The sequence below is a fragment of the Cygnus olor genome, chromosome 14, assembly GCF_009769625.2.
Source record: "Cygnus olor isolate bCygOlo1 chromosome 14, bCygOlo1.pri.v2, whole genome shotgun sequence".
Lineage (NCBI taxonomy): Eukaryota > Metazoa > Chordata > Aves > Anseriformes > Anatidae > Cygnus > Cygnus olor.
Genome location: NC_049182.1, coordinates 6,065,526 through 6,091,829, shown reverse-complemented (window position 1 = coordinate 6,091,829; position 26,304 = coordinate 6,065,526). Strand labels below are relative to the sequence as shown.

The window sequence follows — 26,304 nt, the reverse complement described above, 5'->3', positions numbered from 1 at the left end:
AGCATTGTGCAGGGACGGGGGCTGCATGGCCCCCCTGTGGTGTGTGTGTGGGGGGGTCCCATTTGTGGGGCTGCTCCTCCTCCCTCGGATTTGGGGTGGGGGCTTTGGGTGGGGGCTGCTTGTGGGCACCCCAAACCCACCGCAGGCAGGGTGTGAGGGTGGCTTGGAAACACCCAGCAGTTCTTCAAATGGTGCCCCTCAGTCCTTGGGCACTGGGGGGGGCAGGATGAAAGTGCCCCCCGAGGCAGGGAGCTGGGCTGGGGGTGCAGCTTGGCCCCGGTGGCGGAGGTGTGAGAGGGTTTGCTCCGACGGCAGGCCCCTCATGGGGGTCCCGCTCAGCCTTTGGTGGGTGGGAGCCCTCCCCAGTGCATCCCACCTCTGCACCCCACTTCTCCCATCCCGTACCCACATCCCACCTCCACACCCCACTTTTCCTATCCTATACGCTGTACCCCACACCCCATCCCCTGCCCCTGGGGACCCTGGAGGCCCGTGAAGCTGGGCCGGGTGTCACGGCATGGCGGTGGGACGGGAAGCGATGCCCAACACAGTGGCAGCGACATATTCGGGACGGGACCCGGCATCATCTCTGGACCAGAGACCTTCTGAGCAGAGCTCTGCCTGGCAACAGCTGATGCGGGTACCAGCAGCCAATGGGGCTTTTTTTTTCCTGCCCCCCCCCCCGCTGGGGGTGGCAGTGGGGGGGTGCCCCGGGGGGGTATTTCCAGCTGCGGCCCCCCCCCCGGCTCTCATTTCCCCATCGGGTGCAGTGCCGACGGTGCAGCCATGGCCGAGGAGCAGCGGGACCTCATCTCCGATCGCAGCAGCGGGGTGCTCCCCATCGGGGACACCCAGAGGTGCTGGGGGGGGGGGTCTCGGTGGGGGGCACGGGAGGACAAAGTGGCTGTGGGGCATTTGGGGGTCACGCTGCGGCTGTGGGGCTAAATGGGACGTGGTTGAGCGAAGGCGGGTGCGGCATGGCCGTGGGGTGGAAGGGGTCGGGGCATGGCCGTGGGGCAGCGGCACGGTGTGGTTATGGGGTGGGGGTGGCTTGGGGCCGAGGGGGGGGGTCGCAGAGCGTCTGTGGGGCATTTAGGGCATGGCGTGGGTATGGGGCGGGCAGGTTCACGATGTGGCGGTGGGGGCAGACGAGGGCACGGCATGGCGGTGGAGCAGCGGGGTCACGTCGCGGCTGCGTGGTTGGTGGGGGAACGGCGTGGCTGTGGGGCTGAGAGCTTCGTGTGCCGGCCGTGGGGCGGGTGGGGGGCACCGCGTGGCCGTGGGGCGGGCGGGTTCCTGTCCCGGCTGTGGGGCAGCTTCGTGTGCTGGCTGTGGGGCGGGCAGGACCCCATCCCGGTTATAGGGGTGGGCAGGTTCCCATCCGTTACGGGGCGGACGAGGGCACAGCACGGACCCAGGGCCCCATGGGGCCACCGCCACGTCCCAACCAGCCCCCATCTCCCAACCACTTTGCCCCCCCCATTAAACGCCTCCAGCCAATGAAAAACCCGGGAGCAGTGACATCATCGGTCACCAGGCAGACAGCCTGACGGCGAGGCCAGATCCAGACACGTCCCTCAGCAGCGGCGGAGCAGGGGAGCACCCCTGGGTGCCGCACCTCGCAGGGCACGGGCGGCTCCTTGGGGCAGGACGCGGCCCGGGAGGGCTCGGGGCCAGGCCACGCAGCCATTTTCTGCCTTTGTTTGCCTTTTTTTGGCTTCTGCGTGCGATCCCAACGCCGCACCCTGGGCACACATCCAGGCTGCGGAGAGCGGGGGCTTCGCTGCTTTGCTTTCTCAGATTTTTTTTTTTAATAAATGAGAAATAAATCAGGACGTGTTTTCTGACCCCTGGGACCAGCCAGGCTTCGGGTGGCCTCACCGCCCCCCGTGTAGGGCCATGCCCCAGACACCCTAGCCCCGCGGGTGCCCCCATGTCTCCCCACCACGGGTTTCAGTTCCCGGTGCGCGGCAGCCACCCGAGCGCTGACATCTCGCTCGTGCAGCACCCGGCCGTGCCCAGGAGGGATTTGCATTTGTCTGGGTGCAAGCGAGCTCCTCGGAGCAGGGCTGATTTGGGGTGGTGTGGGGTTAAGGGGCAAGACGTGGCTGCAGGAAGGTTTGGGGACAGGTGACCACAGGGCTCCCCTATTCGGTACGGGGCATTCGGAAGGGATTTGGAAATCCGCAGCTGGGAGGAACACCACGATCGTGACCGGGTCCCTCTGTGTCCCGCAGGTCTGTCTTCGGCCGCAGAGCCGCCCTCTCCACGCTCTCCATCCTGGTGGCCCTGCTGATCGCCGGCCAGGCCGTCACCATCTACTTCGTGTACCAGCAGAGCGGGCAGATCAGCAAGCTGACCAGGACCTCCCAGAACCTGCAGCTGGAGGCGCTGCAGCGCAAGCTGCCCCAGAGTCAGTAGCCCCCATGGCATCGCCGTGATGGGGGGGGGACGGGGAGAGGCACCGGGTCGTGCTCTGCCACCAAGCCAAGGAGACAGCAAGGGATTAGCGGTCCTCGGGGCTGTGGGGATCCCCCCTAGGACCACCTTGATCCAGGGGATTAAAACGGGGGGGGGGTCGCAGCGAGGGACTGCCCCGCTGTGCCCTGCTCCTCACGCCGCTCCCCGCCTTGGCAGGCAGCAAGCCCGCGAGCAACATGAAGATGTCCATGGTGAACAACCCCCTGGCCATGAGGGTCCTGCCTCTTGCCCCCTCCGTAGACAGCATGGTAAGCCACAGTACGGCCACATGCCCCCCGCTGTGCAGGGCTCGCTGCCCCCTCGTGCTCACCCCCCTCTGCTTCCCTTCCCCAGCCCGTGAAGGACATGGGGCCCCGCAGCAACAAGACCGAGGACCAAGTCAGGCACCTGCTGCTGGTAAGCTCCCCCATGAGCTCCCCCGAGCCCCACGGCTGCCCCCTGCGCTGCAGGAGGCGATGGGACCCTTCGCTCCGAGCTCCCCTGGCTGGGGCTGGGTTTTCCTTGGGCTCTTGGAGCTCCTGGGCTTGGTAACACCAGCCTAGGTGATGGAAGCTGGCCTTCCTCTCACCCCGTCCCCGCGTTCTCCCTCCTTTGTCTCACCACGGTGTGCCCTCTGCAGCAAGCAGACCCTAGGAAGATGTTCCCGGAGCTGAAGGACAGCCTGCTGGACAACCTGAAGAGCCTGAAGAAGACCATGACCGACGCGGACTGGAAGGTCAGTGCCGGTCTCTGTCCTCTCCTGCCCTTCCCTTGCTGCCTTGGCCTGGGGGGGGGACCGGCATAAATCCTGCCGGTACCGGGGCTCAGGACCCTGGGCAGCACAACGCCCCCCGGCACCGCTGCAGCTCCCGGCTGACACTCTGCTCCCCCCCTGCAGTCCTTCGAGTCCTGGATGCACAAGTGGCTGCTGTTCGAGATGGCCAAAAGCCCCAAGCCGGATGAGCGTAAGGCCATCCCGGCGGAGAAAGGTACCGGGGTGGGGGCCCTGAGCTGGCGGAGGGTTAGGGCCGACCCTTCGGGAGGTGCCGCCCCAAAGGCAGCTGCACCCCCCCGTCCCCTGCCCGGTCGCGGCCTCCAGCTCCTCGTGACCTCTTCTTCCCGTGGTCAGCCTCCGTTTGGAGGCCCTTGGGGAGAGCAAGGCTGAAAAGCCAGAGCAGAGCCCGGACCCCTCGGTGTTTGGTTACCCCAGGGCTTCAGGGAGATCACCGGGGGGGGTAAAATTAATTAGCTGCTTCAGGGAGATCACTGGGGCAGATCGCTGAAGTTAATTAGCTGCTTGAGGCGGATCGCTGAAGTTAATTAGCTGCTTCTGGATGAGAAGGCAGGGTCACGCTGCTTGCTCCCATTAGGGTAAATGGGTTTCCTTGGGGAAATCCCAGCGAGACAACGCTCCCGAGCCACAGCACGTCACTGCAGGTTCCCAAAATCGGCTCGCCCGGCTTCCTCCCCCCTGCTGCAGCCCTTTCGGCTCCCGGGCGGTAGAAGGGCCCGAGGAAGGAGCTCACGGCCTCTCCTGTTTGTTTTTATTGCCCTAGTGCAAACTAAGTGCCAGGCGGAGGCCAGTTTCGGTGGTGTCCATCCGGGTCGCTTCCGCCCCGAGTGCGATGAGAACGGTGACTACCTGCCCAAGCAGTGCCTCGCCAGCACGGGCTACTGCTGGTGCTGCTACAAAAACGGCACCAAGATTGAGGGCACTGCCACCCGGGGAGAGCTGGACTGCTCGGGTAGGTGGCGAGGCGAGCGGCGTGCCCGGCCTGCTGCTCGCGGTCAGGGAGGAGGAGAGGCAGCCAGGGAGAGGAGAGGGTGCTCAGCGCCGTGCAGAGGTGCTGGGCAAGGGCGAGCACGGGGCTAGCACCCGTCCCCCCGGCTGCCGGTGTCAGGGGAGCCGAGGCGTTGCACGAACCTTCCCCAAAACACAATTAAAGCCCCGTGCGCCGCGCTGCCGAGCCCCCAGGGTGCTGGATGAGGCCGTGGGGGGCTCCACGCTGAGCCGCTGCTGTCCCCCCGCAGGGGCGCCGCTGCCGGAGCCCGAGGAGATGATCTTCTCCGGGGTGGACATGCTGAAGCTGGGCGCCGAGAAAGGTGAGAACAAGGCGGGTGGTCTTCGGGGATACGGGCACGGGAGGGGATGGGGACACGGGCCTGGGCTTCGGGGGGGGTCCCGCACTGCTCATGGGCTGGATGAGGCCAGGAGCAGCACGGAGACGCCTCGGGGCCACCGAGTCACAGGGCTGGAAGAGCTCTGCTCTCACCCCCGCCCTGCAGCAGCAGCAGCGTGGGGACGAAGGGGGCAGAGATGGCTCACTGCACCTGGAGCCTGCTGATCCCTCCCTTCTCTTTCTCTCACAACAGCCAAGTAGAAGAGGACACCCGCAGATGCCCACGCGGTCTTCAGCAGCCCAGCTCGGGTTGTTTGCTCTATCTCGTTTCTGCTCTTACCTCGCTTTCCCAAAAACCCTAGGGCACTCCTTCCCAGGCAGTGATTGCTTCCCTTCCCCTGCTCCAGGGCCTGGCCTGGGGTTGATGACAGTTGGCTGGGGCTGCCCCAGGATAAATGCTACACGGGAAACATTTGCTAAAACTTTGGGTGGAGCAGGCTGGAACATGATTTCAGCCGCAGCAGCCCACCAGCCCTTTCCCCTGTTGCTGATGGGGTATGAGCTGCAGTGAGGGCGTTGTGTGAAGGTCACCACCTGGTTCCCAGCCCTGTGCCTGTCCCCCAGGGCACCTCTCCCCTGGCATCCCTCAGCACCAGGCATGCCGAGATTGCCCCTGCTGAAGAACGAGCCACTAATGAATGCTTTCTCACACTGAACAAACATTAAACGCAGCAAAACAACCTCCACGAGCTTCTTAACTAAACCCTGTAGGCAGAGGCTCTGTTAGACTACTAAAGCTTCCTTACTATTTCTTGCATTTTTTTTAATACTCAGTTTGTAGGGATAGGTGCTCACCTTCAGCTTCTCCCTTCAGGGTGGGGAACGGCCACGGCAGTGGGTAGCGGTGGGAACAGGAGCAAGTCCTGGAGTCAGAGGGGCTTTTAATTTTCCTGACAGATCTGATACTTCCTTTATAAGTGATGTCACAAGCTAATTATTTCAAATAAACTTTTGAATAAGAAAGCCTCGTAAGCAAGCAGCTCCAGAGCTGGGTACTTGCGATAACCAAGATTTCAGGAAAACAAAACTGCAGGGCCCCTCCGGCCACATTCCCATGCCAGGGTACACAACCACGTTCCTCACCCCACTTGTCCAATGGCCCCTGCCCAGCTCTGGAGGCTGAAATCACCTTCAAATGCATTGGGTGGGGGTTAAAGGGGGTGCAAGGACAGCTCCCTGCTGTGCCCATGCCTTGCACATGCTGAGGGTGGCAGCTGGAGAGCGCAGCCCCCGCCAGCAGAGCCCACAGCCAGGCTGCACGCTGTGGGAAGGAGCACGAAGGGGTCTGGTCCTTCCTTCCTCACCTCCAAAACCCCAGGGCGTTGCCCCCCAACCAAAGGGCTCTTCGCGCCGGTTCCCTCAGACACACCTGACGCAAAGTCTCACCGTTCCTTTTATTTCGTATTCCATACAAAAAAAAAAAATGCAGCCTTGGCTGAGAACAGCTGCTGGAAACAGCTGTTCAGTGCAACTCCCGGGACACGATAACCATTCCCATCAAGGTTAGAATAAAAACTAAATCGAAACAGCGCTCTTCCGTCGGTAGCAAAAGGACTGACACCACGAGTCACAGAAGGGAAAGAGAGAGAGTAAAAGTTTCTCTTAAAAATATAGCTCTGTGAAGAGAAAGATGGCTGGGTGTCAACCAGGAGGAAAGCAGTCTATGCGAGCTGGATCTTCTCTGGTCAAACCGCCTCCCTCGGTTCAGTTCTAGTGCAGCAGGCGAGCTGCTGGGGAGGGCAATAAACACAGCTCTGGGCCCCAGCAGGACAGGAGGCAGCAGAAAGTTATACTGCCCTGCTCTAAAAGTCACAGTTAAAAGAAGTTATAAATTATTGTGTTAAAAAAAAAAAAGTTGGAATTCTCCTGATGAGCTTCCTTTCCTCTCTTCTGTTTGATCTTCACCCATAAATCCTTAATCACAGGGATGCGGTACCTTTGGGGAGAGGATTTAAAAGAGTTAGGGATGGGGAGGAGAGTAACAGCCTTACAGCTGAGCAGAGCCAGGGCAGATTCATCTGGTCCACTTCCAGCCGGCTACAACTTCGCCAGCTAATCCACATTACTTTTCCAAGCTCCCTGTGGTCAGCACAGACAGACGCTGCGAGGCTGATGACAGAGGACAGCAACGTCTAGGCTGGACATCCAGTTCTCAGCAGCTAGAGTTGAGGTCAAGCACATCCAGAAGCCAGCACACTTCTATATGGCTTTCCTTACACTGCTCCGCTCCCTGGCTCTCTAACATAGGGCCAGCTTGGCTCACACAGTGGGTGGTTAGAGGGCACACTGTCTTCCCAAGACTGGCTCAGGAGTACTGAATTTGGCCAAGGTTACCGCCGTTCAGAGGGACCAACTGATAGCTCCCACGGGCCATGTACCTTCTCACAACATCCCTTCGGGCTCAGCCGTTTTCTTCTTCTAAAAAGGAAAGGGTGGGAAACAAATCAGTACCATCTGCACCACAAACGCAAAGGGCCAGGCAGAACCGTGAGCCACAGATGCTTCTCAGCTGACGTCCCTACAGGGACACGTCCGTAACAAGGAGCACCCCTTTGCCTCCCTCTGCCCCCTCTCTTAGCTATTGGGATGGGATGAAACAGCCCCGAAAGCCCTCAGGAGCTCCCATTTTTGCTGAAAAATGGATGAAGAGACAGTGAAGGAAGGCCTCTCGCTCTTCGGGCAGGTTCTCTGAAAGCAAAAAGGCTCCTGGGTTTGACTCTTCCAAGGAAAGGGATCTCCCCTGGAGAACTGATACAGGACAAAGCCCTTCTTCAAGCCACCCCCGTCCCAAACAACCAAAGATCAGGTTTTGTGTCTCAAGACTACCCACAACTAACTGCAGCCTCCCCCGTCCCAACAAAAGGCCAGGACACGGCTCTGCTCCTCTCCAGCCTCACGTGCTGCAGGCACGAGTGTCACAAGCACTCCTCAGAACGGCTCTCCCCCACGGCGCCCCATGCCGGGTGTCGCACCTACCTTCTTCTTCTTCTTCTTCTGAACTTCAGCAGAGCCGTCTGCTGCCAGCTCCCCTTCTGCAGACCCCTTTTTGCTCTTCTTTTCTTTCCCACTCTTTTTTTCTGGGAGAGGGAAACAAAAGTCAGCTAGGACCTCTGAGAGGGGGCACGGAGTGGCGGGAGCTCTCGGCCGAGAAGGGGACATCCCTGGTGCGTTTCTGATCACATCCACACCCCAGCAGTACCTCGGGGCGAGGGCAGAGCCCTGCCACAAGGAAGCTGAGCCCAGGCCTGTTTCTCCAATACCTTTGGGCCAGCGTACTTTAATCCCACCACGCACGCACGCGTGTGGGCAGAATTCAGCAGGCTGCCTCTCTTCCCACCTCCTGCTGCCCAAGCGCTCCGAGGAACCGCTGAGCACTGGAGGCTGGGCACGTGCCAGAAACCGGAGCACAGGGAGCTACCACCAGACGGACACAAGATTCAGCTCGGCACAACGGAGCCAAGAGGCTCCAGGGCACCTCTGTGCACCTACGCGAGGGCTGACGGACAGGTCTGTCTCCTCCAAAATGAAGGGGGACAGAACAGGAACCCCAGCAAGATCTGGCCCACCCCTTCCATCTTCTCTCTGTCTTTCATAAAAAAGGAAGCAGCCCACAACAGCTAGCATCGAACCAGCTATGATTTGCAAATGCAGGCTGTACCGCAAAGGAAAAAAAAGTCACAGCGTTAGGGCAGCAACCAGCATTACAGAGACACAGGCAAGGGAGGCAGGAAACGCTTAACTGGGAGTAATAAGCAGGAGGCTGGTGCCGTCTTCCCCTTTCTCCAGGGGTTTGGAAGCAGCAGAAACAACCCCGAGCCAGATCTCCTGGCTGAGCTACTCGCCTTTAGGCAGCTCCAACACAAAGCCCCGTGCATACAGACACTGGGCTTCCTCTGCCCTGCTCGGAGCATGTCAGTCCCTCGGGAGGCAACAGCAACCTTCTGCCACGGTTCCCCCTCGCTCTCCGTTAGCGCACGTGCTGGCAGAGGGGCCAGGGCTAATTTATCAGAGCCGTTCTGCATCGCCGACAGAGCAGGGCACCGTGCAGAACGCAGCGCCCAGAGCAGGCAGAGAACAGCTTCGAGGTCTGGTGGCTTACAGCTGGTTAGACCTCCCCGAGCCCGGTGCAGACGGGCCGGCTGCAGGTGAAGGCAGAGAGGCCTCAGGAGGTTCAACGCAGACTTGATTCAGGCTTCTGTCAGCCCTGAGACAGCTGCTTCCAGCCCTGGTAAAGGCCAGGAAAGGAGAGTGCCCCAGTGGGACAGGTCACGCCACAGGAGATGCACAGGGACAGCAGCTCGCCCTGCAAGCAGCAAGGATCAGTACGAGCATTACACAGTTCCCACCAGGCTGGATGCGGGACGGGCAGGACTGCCCAGCTTGCTCCCTACAACGTGACCTGGTGCCAAAACTGCAGAAAATTCAGCGGAGTGGGGAGTGAAGGATCTGGCATTGGCTTTGGGGGGCAGGAGGGAAGCAGATGAAGCCAATAACAAAGTGGGTGCTGCTTACAAGGTCCTGCACCAGAGGCTGGACGCGCAACAGCTGCAAAAACCATACTGCAAACGCAGCCCCACGCGACAGCACACAGATACTTACTTTTAGTTGTTTTTTTCTTTTCCTTGCTGCCTGTCTGCTTCTCCAGGTCATCAGCTTTCTTCTTCTTCTTTTTGGGTACTTCTTCGTTAGCTTGCCCCTTCCGCTTCTTTTCCTTAGGCTGCCCAACGGCCCCGTCCTCTCCTGGCAGTTTCCGCTTCTGAGATGCTTTCTGCTTCTTGTTCTCTTTGTCTTTGCTCTTCGATGCTTTCACAGCCTTGCCTGCTGCAGAGGAAGGTTTCTTCTTTTCCTTCTTCTCTTTTTTCTCCTTTTTCTCCTTTTTCTTCTTCTTTTTCTCTTCCGACCCTCCCAGCGTTTGTACTGCTGGAATTTTGGCAGCTATGATGTCACTTTTGCTCCCCGAGCTCAAATCCTCTGACTGTGGGACCGAAAGCAGTGTTCCTAGCACGGGGGTCACATGTGTCCCTTTTGCCCCAACATCATTCTCTTTCACAGCCAGGGCTTTCTTGACCGGGGAAGGCTTGAGGTTGGTATGACCTGGATCCATTTTTCCTGCCACCTTCTCTTTGTTGGAGGCTCTTGCGGCTTCCTGTCCTGGAGGGGGGTTGGTTTCTGCAGAAACAGTGACGAGAGAGAGGTGACAACTTTGGGAGCATTCATCGCACAGAATGCAGTTAGCAGAGAAGGGAAACGTAAATTTGAAGAGGAATACCCAGTTCTTTCCCCAAAAGCACAGATCTGCTGGCCATCCCACTTACCACGGGGCTAGAGAAAGGTGCCTTAGCCTGACAGCAAATTTCTGGGGAGGGAGGTGGGTAACAACAGGCCCAACAGCTTTGGCCACATCCCAGGAGAACGGGGACTAGAGCAGAGGGAACCGTAGCACAAGAAGGGCGAGCACAGAGCACTCCTTCCCAGAACCACAGCGCCAGCCAGTCAGGAGCCTCCCGAGGTGGAAGGGGTATCGACACCACCACGTTTAATCACCGCCAACGGCCTCTGTCGCAGCACCCGGGCCTTCTTGAACCTATTTACAGTTCTGACCTCCTCAATGGCTCGTAGCACAACTTAATGACGTGCCCAAGAGGCCAGCAGACCCACGTGAGCCTCCAGTGAGCCAGAGCTCACCTGAAGATGCTGGGGTCACACCAGAACAGAAGCAGCTTCCAGCCGAGCTTTACAATTACCCAGCAAACTGGGGAGTCAGGGAAACGGCACGACATTTTGCTTCTCCGTAGGTCTTCCTGCTTGCTTACCTCCTCTGCCCTCCAGACACGCAACAGGAACAGCGCCCAGAAAGACCCCGGGGAGGGCTGAACACCGGCACTGTACAGACGTTCTTCAGGCAGCGTTTGAACTTTCCCGAGAAGCCCTCCCCACCCCAGCACGCCAATGCAGCGGGCACAGTTTTCAGCGAGAGCCCTGCCTGCTTCCTGCTGTAATTACTGCAGTCAAAGCAGAACTCGGAAAAGGCAGGAACACTGAGCACGCTCTTGCGACGCAGCCAGCGCAGGAGGGGAGCTCCAGGAGGAGACGACAGTGTCGTGGCCAGGGAGAGCCAGCAGACGGCAGCAGCACTCCATGCTGGGCTCTGCAGCGGAGCTGCAACGGGAGCAGGCCCCCGTCCCAGTGTCACACTGCCGTGCCAGCACGGCGCTGCTCCCGGGCCAAGCAGATTCCGGGCTCTGCCAAGGGACCCACCTGCTCTGTGGTTTGCAGGCACCTGCTCGACGTCTGTTTCGGAGTCGCTGCTGTCGCTGCTGGAGCTGTCAGCTGGGGCTGCTCTCACAGGGACCTTGGCGAGGGAGCTAGCGGCAGGCACGGCTGCTTTTCCTTGCCCTGCTTTGCTTACAGGCTGGGGGGGAACTGTCTTTGGTGCCTGAGGTGCTGCCGGGGCATTGGAGAGGCCCGGATAGCCTGTGAGGAGGGACTGAAACGGCACAGACACGCTGAGGAGGAGTCGTAGCAGGACAGCCTCCCTCCCACCGGGCACACCGACCTGCCTCTGCTGCTACTGCCCCCACACTCCGAGCGAAGAGCCCCCCTTTGGCCACCTGCAAAGCGATCCTACACGGTTCAGCCAGCCGTGCGGAGAGGCCACGGCAAGGCAGGGCTGCCAGGAGAGGGGGGCAGCACTGCCGGACCCTGGCTGAGGTTGCAGCAGCCAGAGCTGACGGCGACAGGGTCTTTCCTTTGTTCTCGCCCAGCAAAGCAGGCTTGGGGGAGGCTCCTGGCCATTAGCAGGCACCCACGCACAGCTAATGCACTGCAGATGTGCTGCACGCCCTGCACATTACTTACAAAGGGAATTTAATGGCTTGGACATGGGTTAAGTTACAAATAAAAGGGGGGGAAAAGTCCTGCTGCTATTGGCACTGTGCACCACTTCTTCTGTTTTAACCCTTGCACGGCGCCACCTCCTCCATCTCCTCCTGCAGGGGAAGGTGCCACGAGCCCTAAACACAAGGCCTGGCTGCCCGGGGAAGCATTCCAGATTCAAAGAACTGTTTCTTCCCACATCAAAAGGCCTTACCCATAGCGCTGCACCAGGGAGCCCCCACTTCCCTGCTGGCAAACCCACTCAGCACCCATTTGCTCTGGCTGAGAACTCAGCCCTCTCCCTTCTCTCAGGGGTCAGTGGCGAGACAGGAGAGGACCCCAGCTTGCTCAGTACGGTACCTGTGACACTGCCTCCTCTTCCTCGCTGGAGTCCGAGGAGGAGCTGTGGCCTGGCTCAGTCCCTCCCGGTTTCTGCAGCACGCCTGCTGGAGGAGCAGAGTTCATCCCGTTAAACCCACCTCTGCCGCCTGGGGCTGAGTTCACTTACCCAGTACACGGGGATTGCCACCAGGAGGCTTCCGCCTCTAAAGGGGAGCACTCGGCAGAGCTGGAGAGAAAGAAACTGCACTCCAGCCGCGACGTGAAGGTGACACACCTCCCACCTGTCCCACCCTGGCCTGGCCGGCAGCACCGAGAGCATCGTCCTGGGAGAACTGACCAGGTTTAGGGGGCTGCTTGGGCGTCTCCTCCTCGCTGTCGGAGGAACTGCTGCTGTCCGAGGTCTCCTCTGCCTGGGTGGGGGGCGCAGCCTGGCTCAGCCTGGTGTCCTGTGCTGGCTGCGGGCCTGGCTTCTTCGACTTGTCCGTGGGGCTCCTCAGCGCCGAAGCAGGCTGCGGGGCAGCAGCGTTGGCTGGAGGAGCTTTCCCTGGAGAAGCTGTCTGCTTTAGGCAAGGAGGAGGAAGGGCCTAAGGAGGGGAAGATGAAATGCATTGCCAGTGAGCTGCACGAAGCAGCCCAGAGCAGCTGGGCTCGGACCACCTCAGCCCTCCTTCAGTTCCACGTCACGTCAGGATTAGCCCAAAAGCTCTCACGCAGGATGCAGAGAACCCCATTTCCCCCCGACCCACAGGTGAAGCAGGGAGCTGTGGCCAAGCAGACTGCTCCTGACTCCTTACGGTGTGATAACAGCTGTTAAAAAATAGAGCAGTCCCTGCTCCCCCATCTCCTCCCCGAACAAGCTCCCACAGAAGGGGACACTGCTCCAGCCTCAGGCTCGAGCACACCCACCCCATCTGCCCACCTCTCCCCAGGGAAGCTCCCCACGTTCATCTCCTCTGCCGTTACCTCTCCCACCACTGCCTTGCTCTCCGAGCTCTCAGGCACTCTGCACACCGGAGGGACAGCAGGCGTTTTTATCCCCTTCCCAGAAGGTGACGGGGCCACAGCCCTGGCAGCCACCGTGTTGGAAGCCGCGGTTGGCCTGATGTTCTGCTGGGACAGGCTCTGAAATAGACGGGAGAGAAAATCAGGACAGAGCACTGCTTGGAGGGAAAAAGAGAAACACACACCAACCCACCACTAGCTCCTGAGCCCTTCCATCATTTCCAGCACAGCCCTAACGCTCGTATTTTTTTTCCCTTTACCATATCACACGTTGAGGGTTAGTTGGCTACAGACACAAAGCAAGGACACCAACTACAGGGCAAACGTGCCTTCGGGTCCTCAAACAAGCCACGGATTAGAGAGCAAATTAACAAGAAGCAGTTGTGTTTCCTCACACTTGAAGCCTCCCAGCAAACTAAACATAAGAGGGGTTAAAAATAGAAGAGCCAGGGGCACAGAAGAATTCAGACACTGATACAAACGCCAGCAGAGGAAGGAGCAGGAACGACGAAGGAACGCGCAGCCTCCTGCGCTGTGTTACAAACAGGGCTTAGCGAGCAGCCCTCCCTCTCCCGATCCCTGACAAGCTGGGCCTTTGTGGGCTGACATTTCTCTCACAACATCTGGCCTTCAGAAAAGAAGGCAGCGCTCCACAGTACGGAGAGCCGCCAGTCTGACGCGAGCTCTCCGCCGCCCCGCACAGAACTCAAGTTATAGCAACAGCGTTATTTTATAGTCTTGGTATTCTAAACAAGCTTTAAGCAAGGACTTCTTAGGCTGGCTGCCTTCCCACCAGCTGGGGAAAAGGCAGTCTTTCCATTGGTCTTAGCGCTGAGCCAACACGGGGAAGGGTTTCCTTGAACGCACGTAATCCCCCTCTCCCAGCACGGGTACTGGCCAGAAAGGGGACGCGTGTGTGCAGACGTGTGTAGGACAAGAAGCGCACTTGGCTCACGGCACCAGCCCCTTCAGAGCAGCCAAGCCCTGACCCCACCACGTAGGGACGGCAGCCTTGACTGAGGAGCGTGGCTTTCTCATGCTTTTTTTTTTTTCTTGGGCCCAAACTACAGCAGAGGTGCAGGGACACCCAAGCTGGCTTGACGCAGAGGCAGCTCAGGCCCTAGGCTCAGTTACAGAGCTGGGATCGGCTCCACACCCACTCAGGACCGCCTTCTGCATGGATATGGGGTCGCCTCCATTCTCTAAGGTAGCGGTCTGCCTCCTCCTCTGGCTGGAGGGCAGCACGACTGCCGTGCCACTCTTCAGGACGGCTCCTTCCAGCCTCCCGAGGCTTGGTCAGCAGGAGTCCAGAGAGCCCCAGCTGCACCCTCCTCCAAAGGGTTTGGGAGGAAACAGCAGGTGGGTTGCCTCAGAGCTCCCCCGCTCATGGAAAATTCTGCCTGAGAGGTTTTGACTTCTTTTCCAGCGTGCTTAACTCCCTCAAGTAGGGCCAAGGGGACAGAGGAGGCCTAGGCCGAGGCTTGCACAACTAGTCACGTTCCTGCCAAAACATTCACACCCTCCGCCGCCCTCACACACAGCGAGCTTGCGGAAACGTGCGCGCGGAGAAGGGGTCACTGAGACCCGGGGGTGCTGCCAAGAAACCCTCCTCCAGCTGACAGGAGGTTCCTCTCCGCACCATCCATCACCCACCCAACTGCTGCCTCCAGTCCTGCGCTATCTCCTGAGCGCCCACACCCAGCAGGTCGGCAGCTCTCTACCTGTGTGGGGGGAACTACTTCCTCATCTGAATCCGACTCCTCGCTGGAATCGTCGCTGCTGTCCGCAGGAGGAGGGGCTGGGGCTGGCACCGGGGCTGGCGTGGGAGCCGGCACCGTCTTCCCGCTTGTTGGCTGGGGCACGGCACTGGTTTTCGCTGCAGGGAAAACGCAAGGGATCATCACCACAAGAAGCGGTCGCTCTCCTTGGCTGTCCAGAAGAGGAACTCTCACTAACAGCCCGGGCAGTTCCACAAAGCACAAAGATGGAAGTGAGGGATCCCGGCCGCTACCAGGAGACTCACCAGCCTGCGGAGGCTGCGGCTGTGCCACCGGGGACTCCTCTTCGCTGTCAGACGAGTCGCTGCTCCCGCTTTCTGAGGTCGGGCTTTTCAAAGTGCTTCCCGCGGCCTTCTCAAGCACGCCAGCTTTAGCCTGGCTCAGGCCGGGAACAGGCCCGGGCTGTTCTGTTAACCTCTTAACAAAAGAGAAACACAGGCACGGGAATATGGTGTTAGTAAAGGCGTTGTTGAGGGGTTTAAGTGCAGTTTCAGCTCCAGCCGGGTTTTGTGTAACCCTAACAGCTGTTACTAACGCTCACTCCATCCTTGGGAGCGCCCAGATTTGGAAGTGGCTTCAGTCACTGCCTGGACTGACCTGCTGTGGACACGTCCCACTGCCTTTAGCAGAATTTAAAAATCCTTAAAACAACAAAGAAATCCGATTAGGATGTGCCTCTGCACAGCACCGTCAACACTCAGATGCCCCAAGACGGGCCGTGAGCTGGTACCCAAGCGGCCGGTGTGTCAGCACGAGGCAGCCACAGCTACGGCAGCGCCAGGCACACAACTGGGGGTGAGCTGGTCCCTTCCCAGCCCCTCTCCCGGTTTGGGCAGAGGGCCGCAGACATCTCTCCTGCCCCCCGCTGAAGGCCAGCGGCGGCAGAGGGAGAGAGGGTGCTCGCTGCAAGAGCTGGTAGCTGCACCACGCGCAGAAATTCTCCGGGCTCGCAGTGCTCTGCGCCCACTCAGTTTACTCCACTCATCGCTCAGCTCCGGGCTGTTCTGCCAGGGCGCAGCAGCACGCTTGCCAGGGCGGGCAGGCCCCATCCCACCCCGCACGTGACAACGGCCGGCTTCGGTGCCGTCTGAGGGCCCAGGATCTGCCGCAAGAAGGTGAGGACAGATTCCCGCCCCGCTGCACAGCCCCTGCCACCCCCGTTTCCCAATCCCGTGATGCTGCAGAACCCACGCCCGCTCTCAGCCCGCAGCAGAGGGCCAGAAGCCCCCCGACAGCCGTGGCCCGTCCGAGGGCTGCTCCTGGCCAGCAGCCCAGAGCACCAGCCCAGCAGCCTCCCGGGAGGCCAGATCTTATCATGCTTCCTGGCACAGCCCCACCGAGGACTGCCACTGGGGCGGTGTTTATCATCCCCAAGCCAAACACTAAACAGACAACAGCATCTGCATGTTTATCCCATTACGGAACAGCTCGCGGAACAAGCCAAGCACATTTTGACTCTGCTTAGAGAAACAGAAACCTCCAGGAGCACTTGGGGAGGGGGGACTGCAAAGCCCGCTTGGCTGTTTTGTTTTGATACCCGTGAGTCACTATCTCCAGGAGAGAGGCCAGATTTGCAACGCTGAAGAAAGAGAACTAGTTGAAGCAGACACGAGCATTCAAATGGTCTGCTCGAATGCACGAGCTCCTCTCCCTCTCCTTCCCAAGCAGTGCTGCGCAAGGGGAAAATCTCCCGAGATCCTGCCCCACTAACTCACTTGTAAGACTTCCACAGCAACAGGACTGGGTTATCCTTCTGCTTGGCTGCATGGCATGAGGACTGCTTTCTTTTCTAACTTACGAGATCGGAGAATTGCTACTGAAGAACCGTACAGAAGCATCCTGGCACAGAAAGACCATCACAGCATCCCCAGAGAAACCACCGTAAGCTTTTATACAGCCTCGGGACTCCCCAGATCTTCCTGGAGGGAGTCCAAGGTCCCTCCACCCAGCCCATCTCGGTCACTGCCAGACAGCTGACAGCTGCCACTTCCCATGGCGAGGCTCCAGACGGGAGCGGGCCAGCAGCGTGGCTTCAACTACACCCCGGGAGCGGGGCGACAGAGGCGGGGGGGGGTTCTGACAGCTTCGAGTCACAGGTACTGGAGTAACTCCGAGAGGAGGAAAATAACTCGAGAGGAAATCATCTTTCCTGCTCCCTCTCCAGCCCCCGAAGCAGGCGCTGCCTGCAGCTCGGTACAAGCGATGACTCAGCTCCCGCACAACCCATCTGCCGCCCGGGGCCGTTCGCATCATGCAGCGCTGCATGACAAGAGGGGGCAGCGACGCCAAGCCACGTGCGCTCAGCACGCTGCGGCGATCACACCCGGCGGCTGCCTGCGCAGGGGGGAAGCACCGCTAGGGTACCAGGGCCGGGGCCAGCAGCTCAGCGGTGTCACGGCGTGTGGCACTGCCACCCGCAAGGAGCGGCGACAGGAGTCAGGAGAGAGGCAGGGACCTTCCATCTCACGGGAGATTTGGCTCTCTCCCTGTGGTCCAAGACAAAAACGTGCAGGCACAACTACCAGCGCGGCCCACGAGGGTTCTCCTGGGATGCCCGAGGTTCCCAACACGTGCATCTCGTGCCCAGTCCTGGTGAGCAGAAGCAGAAGCCTGTCCACGCAGGGCCCGAGTGCCAACTTTGGCTCACCACGTCCAGAAGAGAGGAAGCAGAGCAGAATTAACATTTCCAAAAGAAAGGCCGCTCACAGCATCTTTAAGGTCACTCTGCACTGTCCCCCACCAACAGCCTCCTCCCCCAAAAATATGCAAACACCTTGTCAACTTCTCTGAGTCTTCAGGGGTAAACATACCAATTAAGCAGTTCAATTTAGGCATGATGTTCATTTTAATTGTGCTAATCCACCCCCACAGGGAAAGACGAAGCAGCTTCCAACGCTCTGTATCTGTTTGGATCTTGCACAGGAGCCAGAGGAAGTTGCAGGATACAGTAAGTCAGTGGTTAGCATATGCCCGAGTAGCAGATGGTGAGGATGAGCTAACAAGAGTTTGACTGGGAGGACAGGACTGTGGACACAGCTAAGCCTAATGGTTTAATCTTCAGGCTTCGCTTGAGGTCTCTGCCTGCAGGCTACGAACACAGGAAGAAACAGCCTGTTTGGTAAAAACAAGAGCTCCCTCAGTGACGAGGTCTTCCTCGCTGACTGCATTTGGTGAGGGGTAATAGCCAGTCTGCAGGACGGGAAGATGCCCAAGTGGGTAAATAGCCCTTGCAAGATAGCCACCTGCTGCTGCCGGCTTCAAATCAGCACTGGGGGAAAAACCCACCCTAGTAGGTTCTTCACCTACAGCCCTGCTGGAATGGACAAGCCTCAAGAGTTTTAGAATGAGCCCCCCCCGGTCTAGCTATCAGAACAGCTGCACCTGCCACCCAGAGCTGGATTTTTACATGTAATCACGCAGGAAGAGAGCAGCACAGAGCCAACTCTTAGAAATGCGTCCCCCTCCACCCACCTCAGCAGACCAAGGCTATGAAGACAAAAACGCAGAGCCTCTCTGGCTCCTGCCTGTCAATACTGTAAGGATGTGTTGACAAAGAGCCTCCCTGCAAGGACACGTGAGGCTCTGCCCCCGGGTTCCCTTCCTCCCCAGCAGATAATAGCTGCCATTTCCAAAACGCTGCTTTCAGAGCACTTTCCAAAGGGCCCTGCTGCTGACAGTCAGTGCAGGTCTCCCACAACGGACCTGAGGATGCTTTTACAACTGAGGATGCTTTCACAAAGGGATTTGGTAGTCCAACAAAAGAGAGAGGTATCAAAACAACCCCCTGCGGGAGAGCCAACACCATGGCTTTGATGACCCCTCATGGAAGGACCGTTTCGGAGGGGCAAGGCACAAGTGGAACGACCCGGTTAATATCAGACTGGTTGGTGAGAAGCACTTGGCTTCTCTTCCCCTCACGCAGACTGTGCTGCTGCTGGGATACCAGTCCTCAGCTGAGCGTGCCTGCTGCATTTTCCAACAGCTTTTGCAACTTCCCCCTCAGGAAAGATCTGGAGAACCCTCAGGAACATAGAGTCACAGAAGCATTTAAGACGGAAAAGACCTTCAAGATCATCAAATACAATCGTCAATCTGACCTGATGAGCGGCAGCACTTAGTGGCTGAACTATTGCTTCGTACACCCCAAGCCTCGGGACTGAGCTGAACGCGGTACCACCTACCTTCTGGCTGACAGGCATAGGCAGATCCTCCTCTTCACTGCTCGAGGAGTCAGTGCTCTCCTCCGGCTTTGTGCTTCCAGCAGGCTTTGTGGGAGCAGCAGTCCTTCCCGGCACGGTTATAGCCTGCTTTGGCACTGCTGGTTTCGGTGCTGGCTTCCCTTGGGACAGCGGAAGGGGTTTTGCTGGAGCTGCTTTGCTGGCGAGCGATGCTGCTGGTGTGGTTTTCACTGGGGGTGGGATGGCCTGGGAGGGTTTTGGAGGTGGCTTCGTCTGGACAAGACAAGAGCAGTGTGAAAGGCGGCAAATCCCATATTAGCATAGTTCATTTCCTCAGACTGTAATCAAGGAAAGATTTCAGAGCCCCCTGGGAAAGGCAAATGCTGACAGATCAGCAACTGGCAGGAAAGACGAGGCATCCTTTCAACCAGCTGGCTGGGGATACTTTCCCAAGATGAGAAAATAAGACCAGACACTTTTCATCGGCCTTCTGGTACTACAGTCACCTCCAGCGAGGTAAAGGAGCAGCACTCTCCACAGGAGGAAAGCTAAGCTGCACTACGGTTTGCCAAATTAGATGCTATTTATTGCAATTTATAGCTGAGAGGCAAATCCAACCATGACAACTTGCCTCTTCAGATGGGAAAAGAACTGCTGTGTGTATATATATATATTTTAAATTCAAAAGGACTGATGGATTTTGTTATTTTTTTTAAGGTTTGATTAAAGCTCAAAGCAAAGACATTCAGGTGCCTTTAAACACCCCTTCCCCCTCACGCCTCTTCCTTCCCACCCCCGACATGACTTTGCTATACACAATATCCGTTCACAAAATCCTCCTCCCGCTGCAATTCCCAGCCTTGGCGAGGCACGCAAGGAGAGCGCCTCAGAGAGACGCACTTGGGTTCCTGACGGAGGTTCCTCATCTTCGCTGTCTGAGGAGTCGCTGCTCTCCGAGGTGTCGTCAGCCTTTGCAGCCCCAGCAACCGTCGCTGACCCGGGCTTGGCCTGGTTTGGTGGCACTGCTGCTGGCCTCGCTGCGCTCTTCTTGGCGGGCGCTGCAGCAGCAGGTGCACTTTTCACAGGTGTTGCATTAACGCTTTTCACAGGTGTGGAATTAACCTGCGCTGCTTTAACAGCTGGTTTTGCCTGGGAAGAGGAAGAACAGGAGAATCAGGTAACATCTTACATGCTCGGGGGAGAAGAAAACGGCTGAGAGCTGTAGCTATGCGGAATCAGTTTTAAGCAAGGCCACCGTGCTGACTTTGACCAGCAAACGCTTGTTCAGACTCAACGGCTGTGGAGCAGCTGAACCAAGCTGCTTCTTCTGCAGACTGCCTGCCCAGTCTGTCTTCCTCCTGAATTTCACATCTGTAGAGTTGTGCTTAATCGCCTCCTACAGATCAAAGCATCTCCCTCCACTCCAGGCACTGGGAGGAACTGGAACGGAGTGGTTGCTGCCGGCAGAGGCTAGCGGAGCTCTCAGCCATGCAGCATGTTTCTACGGCCTTAGATTTGGGGATTTCATGCACCCAGGGAAAGAGTTGTTCTCAGACTACAGCTCTGCAGCATTTTCTCTCCCCTTCAAGGGAAGAGAAGAGATTTCCTAGGCACAAGGACCCTGGGTTGGAGAGGTTACCTGGACTGCTGGAGTCGCAAGCTCCTCCTCCTCAGACGTCTCATCGCTTGATTCCTCACTGCTACTTTCAGCAGCCCCAGCTGCCTGCTTCAGTTCTGCAACACAGGAAGGGAGCCACTACAGCTGCTGCCTGCTCCGAGCTCCCCGAGCACGATGCTAATGCGGCTTTTGAAGTCAGAAAAACAAATCAAGCAGCAGAGAGAGGCTAAGGGGATTTGCAGGGAAGAGGGCCCAGTCTTGCCAAAAGCATCAGCTGCCTGCTGGGAACAGCTTCTCCAGACAAACGCTTAGCCACAAACACCGCTCCCCAAGTGCGGGCCGAGATGGGAAATCCCTTCCTGGCCACTCTGACCCCGTGGGGAGCTGCCCAGCCACACACAGCTTCCTGCAGGGGCACCCCAGCCTGGCTGGACCTCCTCTGGAAGAGCAAAGAGAAGGACCGTTTGCAGAGCTTCTGCTATCTATTCCTCAGCCCCAACACGCGTTCTTCAAAGCGGTAAGAGATTTCCCTGACGACTTAAAAAAAAAAAAAAACAAAGAAAAAAAAAAGAGAAGATGCTGAAGTTCCTGTCTGGAAAGCCAAAAGTGTCTACGGTATTAATGCTGCACCCCCTCCAGATACGCTGCACTCGTCTCCAACCTTGTGGTGCTGGATGCTGCCAGAGATGCACACAAGCTCCTCAGCACAGAATCTGCTGCTCAGAATGGAAGCAAACACGCTGGATTCATCCAGCAGAGCTCCAGAGCTGCCTGCTTTGCATTCTCACAGCCTCCCCAGGAGCAAGCACTGCTCCGAGCTTTCCAGCAGGCGAGCTGAAAGCAACGTGCTGACGGCACGGCTCAGACCCGACCTGCAGCAAAGCCAGAGCACGCGTGCGCTCGCTCCGCCCCACGGGCTCCTTACCCACTTTGGGGGCTGCGGTCTTCACAGCAGGAGGCTCCTTTTCCTCCTCGCTGTCTGACGAGGAGCTGCTGCTGCCGCTGCCACTGCTGCTGCTGCCGCTGGAGCTTTCAGGTGCTTTGGTTGTTACCGGCGTTTTGCTTTGCCCTCCTTTGTTCACGGCTGTTGCAGCTTGTCCAGGTTTCCCAGGACCGGGCTGTTTCTGCCCAGCCTTGGCCGGAGACGCAGCCGGTGCACTGGGCTGCTGCTTACTCAAGAGCACAGTTCTGTTTGCAGCAGAGGGCAGCGCCGCTTTGCCTGCTGGAGCGCTGGGTTTATGCGGAGAATGCAGCGAGTTGGCAGCTTTGCTGCTCTCCACAGCTGGTGTCACCTAAAGGAAACAAAATAAATTAGAAGCCCATTGACATGAGAGGGGGTAAACTGGACACAACGTACCTTCAACAGCAACTTTGCAGCTAGGCAAACCGTAACACTTGAGAGACAGATATCTAAGGGAAGGCTTATACCAGCATACGAGGGTCATTTAAATATGAATCCACCCCAGCCCACGATCCTGTACAGGGCAAAGAATGTGGGCCAGCCCTGGCCTCAGAGTACTACCAGCCTTCAAAGCCAAGACGAGCACCCTCTTACCTTAATTGCACCTTTTCCAGCTGGCATTTCTTCTTCTGACGAGGAGTCGTCATCTTCACTGCTTTCTGCACTCACTGCTGAGTTCGCGGCCAGGGAACGGCTGGCTGCTGCGCAGGAGAGGCCCAAAGAAATCAGGACAGACCCTCTCACATCAAAACAACCTCCGGTCTGCAGAAGGGCTCCAGCAGGCAGGGCAGCGTCCCATCCTCACACCTGCCCCAACACCACAGCCGCTGCCCTTGCAACGGGCAGGTGCCCTGCTCCTGCACCCCATCCTTCTCCCCACAGCCAAGACAAGAAACTGGCCAGGATCTGCACATTTCCAGGGGCTGGTCTGCAGCAGATGACACTGAGCCAAAACGTTTCAGATACAGGTTTTTTTGTTAGGCTGCACAAGCCAACGCCTCCCACATCAACTGTACCAGAACTAACCAGACCAACTAAAAAAAGTCCTTCCCTCACCCGTGAATCAGGCGATCCTTTGCTGGACTTGCTAGAAGGTGCCCGCAGTGGGCAGTGTTAGATTCCCAAGGCTTCACCCAAGCTACAACACCCATTCCTTCCCTTCCCAATGAATCCTAACAGCTTTTCGCTGGCTTCGGCAGACATCCGTGCTCCTCAAAAACGCTACACGAGAAGGGGGTGATAAATCCGTTGTCCTATTTTCATACGAGCACGAGGGAATAGCCATCGTTTTAAGAGCATTTTCTCTAGCCAAGCGCATCAGACTGCTCTTACACAACCCTCTGCTGCTACCCTGCCGAGTCCAGGGAGCTGACAGGCTCCTACCGTTTACGGGTTTTGTCTTCTCTTTCTCGTCTTCTTCCTTCTCTGAGCTCTCAGAGCTGCTCACGGGATCAGGAACTCTGATCTTTTCTGGGATGGCTGCCTCGTCATCGCTCACCTTCCTTCTCCTGGAATTCGAGGGAGTTCTGAGGGAACAGATTTTGTGTCAAAAAGGGAAACGATGAACAAGGTGGAACACTTGTTCAATCCACTCTCAGGCCAGGCTCAAGCCTGAGGACAAGTAGTGCCATTCAGAAGTGAGCCCAAAGGCTGCAAAAACATTTGAACTTGGGCGCACAGACCAAAAGGAGGTAAAAGTCAGGCTACAGACAGATTTATGGAAGGAAGTGCCAGGCCCTAGAGAAGACGTGGTGAAAGAAAGGGAGGGAAAAGGCCGCAGACAATCATTAAACTCTTAAGCCGTTTAATTGGATTAAAACATTAAGCTGGAGAAAGATGTTCCCACTCGGAATCCTACCTGTACCAGCAGGACAGATGACATGGCTAAAGCTATCTCTAAGTTATTTTTCCAGTGAAGACATGGGTAATACCTTTGCTCTATTACAAGGATAACACTGGCTGGGCACACGTCTGCGTGTGCCTCACACGTGCAGTATTTCTAAACTGGTAAAAGCCCTTAAACACACACAACTGTCAGAGGCCGAAAACAAACAAACCACTTTTGTGCCAGTTATCTTATTTTTGCCTTGTTTTATTCGTTAATCTGATTTTAAAAGAAGTCCAGTTAACAATCTGACCAGTAAAGACTGGGCTTACCGTGAGGGTGTTTCAGCTGTGCAGTGCTACTTACACCTGTTTGTTTTAAGCCGAGCCAGACCAAAGGCAGATTTGCTATTACGAAGTCCCGTTAACTGCTCCAATTAGCCTTTTGGGGTAATTACCCCTGCACAGGCAGCTAGCACGCCCGACTCGGCAGTGGCTGGTAACAGGACAGAAGCTGCTGTGAGGATTTGTCACGTGCCACCAGGGGGTCTGAATACTGGGTGCAGGAGAGCAGCGGTGCAGGAGGGAAGCAGCCTGGAGCACCTGAGGACAGCAGCGCTCTGCCTGCGCCCAGCGCTGGGCTTCCCCACCACACCCAGGTGCCTCTGCACCCTCCCCTGCCCGCCCAGCACCTTCCGACACCAAATACAGCCCCGCAGCCCCCAGCCCCTGCTAACCCGGCCCCGCAGCTCCCACCAGGCTCAGCACCACGGCACAGCACCGCCGCACCAGGGCAAGGCAGCCGGAGCACGGGGTGGGCACGTTTCACTGCAGACAGGGCGCTCCGTGGGATAACCGCACAGGGAGGCGTTGGGCTGAACGTGTACGGGCTTGAACGGGCAGGGCGAAAGCAGAAGCGGGAGGATGTGTGAGCTACGCCGAGGTTTAAGTCCCTGTAAGAGCCCCGACACCTCAGCCTCTGCCTGTATTCTCTGCGCAGCTGGGGCCGGTCTTCCCGTACAGCACGCGGCTTTAAAAAGAAAGTGAAACACAACCGGGGAAGAGATCTCTGCAGTAAAGCACGCCTCTGACGCCCCCGCAACGCACCAGTGTCAACCTCCGCGAGCAAGAGGCACATCCAGCTTCTGAAAACTATGTAAAAACATATCCCTAACCCAGGGAAACTTTAACAAACACCATCTGAAGACACCAAGGGCTCGGAGAAAAGCAGCTATCGCTGGGCATGCTCTGCCGGAGGAAAACCCCCATAAGTTATGACCGCACGTGTAGGGCGGCCCGGCCGCCAGCGGCTCTGCTCCCAACTTACTTCTCCCAGTGGGTGAAGATCTCCTCCAGCGAGGTGGCCAGGGAAGGCAGCAGCTTCTGGGGGGGGGGCAGAAAGCAAGCGTCAGGCATTGGACTCCCCCTGCCCCTGGGTCTCTCCGACCTTGGGCACCCTGTAGGGAGGCAGCACCCACAGCCTCCCCCTGAGACCTCCCCCCAGAGACCCCGCCCCTCCAGAGACACCCCCCCCCCCCCCAAAGCTTCCCCCTGGAGACCTCCCCTCCTCTAGACCCCCTTCCACAGACCCCCCCCAGACCTTCCCCCCCAAGACCTCCCCTATAGACCCCCCTCCAGAGACCCCTCCCCACAGACCCCCCCTCCAGAGACCCCCTTCCACAGACCCCCCCCGCAGACCTTCCCCCCTAAGACCTCCCCTCCACAGACCCCCTACCCACAGACCCCCCCCCCCCAAGAAACCTCTCCCCAGAGACCCCCCCCCCACTAAGACTTCCCCCTGGAGACCTCCCCCTCTCTAGACCCCCTTCCACTGACGCCCCCCCCAAGACCTCCCCCACAGCCCCCCCCCCCCATACCCCCCCTCAGACCCCTTCCACAGCCCCCCCCCCCAAGACCTCCCCCACAGCCCCCCCATCCCCCCCCCCACAGCCCCCTCCCCACAGGCCCCCCCCCACAGCCCCCCCCCCCCCCCCCCCCCCCGGACCAGGCCTCCCCGCAGGCCTCCGCCTACCGGAGCCCCCCCGTTACCTGCCCGAGCTGCGCCTGCAGCTCCCGTGCCGCCCTGGCGTACCCGGCGCGCAGCAGGTGCTGGTGGATGAGGGCCAGCAGCTCCCGCCGCCCGCCCGCCGCCGCCGCCATGGCGCGGCCCTTGCTCCCCGCTGCCCCCCTGGCGCCGCGTGCCGCGCGGCCGCGCGTCACCTCCGCTTCCCGCCGCGGTGCCTGCTGGGGAGCGTAGTGCCGGGGAGTACGGTGCCCTACGGGGGCGCGGTGCGTGCTGGGAAGTGTAGTGCTGGGGGAACGGGGCTGGGAGGGGGCGCGCGGCTTGCTGGGAAATGTAGTGCTGGGGTTTCAGAGTCCCAGAATCACCTAGGCTGGAAGAGACCTCCGTGATCACCCAGTCCAACCTCTGACCTAGCGCTAACCAGTCCTCCACTAAACCATATCGCTAAGCTCTACATCTAAACGTCCTTTAAACACCTCCAGGGATCGTGACTGAACCATTTCCCTGGGCAGCCCATTCCAATGCCTAACAACCCTTTCAGTAAAGAAGTTCTTCCTAATATCCAACCTAAACCTCCCCTGGCGCAACTTTAGCCCATTCCCCCTCGTCCTGTCACCAGGCACGTGGGAGAATAGACCAACCCCCACCTCGCTACAGCCTCCTTTAAGGTACCTGCAGAGTGCAATAATGTCACCCCTGAGCCTCCTCTTCTCCAGGCTGAACAACCCCAGCTCCCTCAGCCGCTCCTCGTAAGACTTGTTCTCCAGACCCCTCACCAGCTTCGTTGCCCTTCTCTGGACTCGCTCGAGCACCTCCATGTCCTTCTTGTAGCGAGGGGCCCAAAACTGAACACAGTACTCGAGGTGCAGCCTCACCAGAGCCGAGTACAGGGGGACAATCACTTCCCTAGACCTGCTGGTCACGCTGCTTCTTATACAGGCCAGGATGCTGTTGGCCTTCTTGGCCACCTGAGCACACTGCTGGCTCATATTCAGCCGACTACCAACCGGTACTCCCAGGTCCTTCTCTGCCAGGCAGCTTTCCAACCACTCATCTCCCAGC

The 26,304-nt window shown here is 58.4% G+C and overlaps 2 protein-coding genes across 9 annotated transcripts; one reads left to right on the top strand and one right to left on the bottom strand.

Annotated features, from left to right (window-relative positions):
- The first annotated feature begins 686 nt into the window (after nt 1-686).
- CD74 (CD74 molecule) lies at nt 687-5,603 on the top strand. 2 transcript variants are annotated; one of them, XM_040573011.1, is made up of 9 exons: nt 693-857; nt 2,238-2,413; nt 2,638-2,729; nt 2,815-2,877; nt 3,101-3,196; nt 3,359-3,449; nt 4,017-4,205; nt 4,492-4,563; nt 4,834-5,603. In XM_040573011.1, the coding sequence occupies exons 1-9, from the start codon at nt 787-789 to the stop codon at nt 4,839-4,841; spliced, it is 858 nt and encodes a 285-aa protein (XP_040428945.1). In that variant the 5' UTR covers nt 693-786; the 3' UTR covers nt 4,842-5,603. The 2 variants fall into 2 exon arrangements, with proteins under 2 accessions (XP_040428947.1, XP_040428945.1); XM_040573013.1 differs by lacking the exon at nt 4,017-4,205 and having other exon boundaries at nt 687-857.
- A 412-nt stretch (nt 5,604-6,015) lies between these two features.
- Nucleotides 6,016-25,444, bottom strand: TCOF1 (treacle ribosome biogenesis factor 1). Of its 7 annotated transcripts, none has more exons than XM_040573007.1 (18): nt 25,269-25,444; nt 24,547-24,602; nt 22,779-22,921; nt 21,990-22,096; nt 21,360-21,726; nt 20,456-20,550; nt 19,717-19,965; nt 18,820-19,089; nt 14,884-15,055; nt 14,582-14,736; nt 12,822-12,980; nt 12,196-12,442; nt 11,877-11,962; nt 10,899-11,127; nt 9,240-9,809; nt 7,617-7,717; nt 7,019-7,058; nt 6,016-6,576 (listed from the first exon to the last, which is right to left on the bottom strand). In XM_040573007.1, the coding sequence occupies exons 1-17, from the start codon at nt 25,377-25,379 to the stop codon at nt 7,023-7,025; spliced, it is 3,153 nt and encodes a 1,050-aa protein (XP_040428941.1). In that variant the 5' UTR covers nt 25,380-25,444; the 3' UTR covers nt 6,016-6,576; nt 7,019-7,022. The 7 variants fall into 7 exon arrangements, 6 of the variants coding, with proteins under 6 accessions (XP_040428941.1, XP_040428943.1, XP_040428944.1 ...); XM_040573009.1 differs by having other exon boundaries at nt 21,990-22,093; nt 25,269-25,443; XM_040573010.1 differs by having other exon boundaries at nt 11,877-11,959; nt 21,990-22,093; nt 25,269-25,443.
- Between the last annotated feature and the right edge of the window lie 860 nt (nt 25,445-26,304).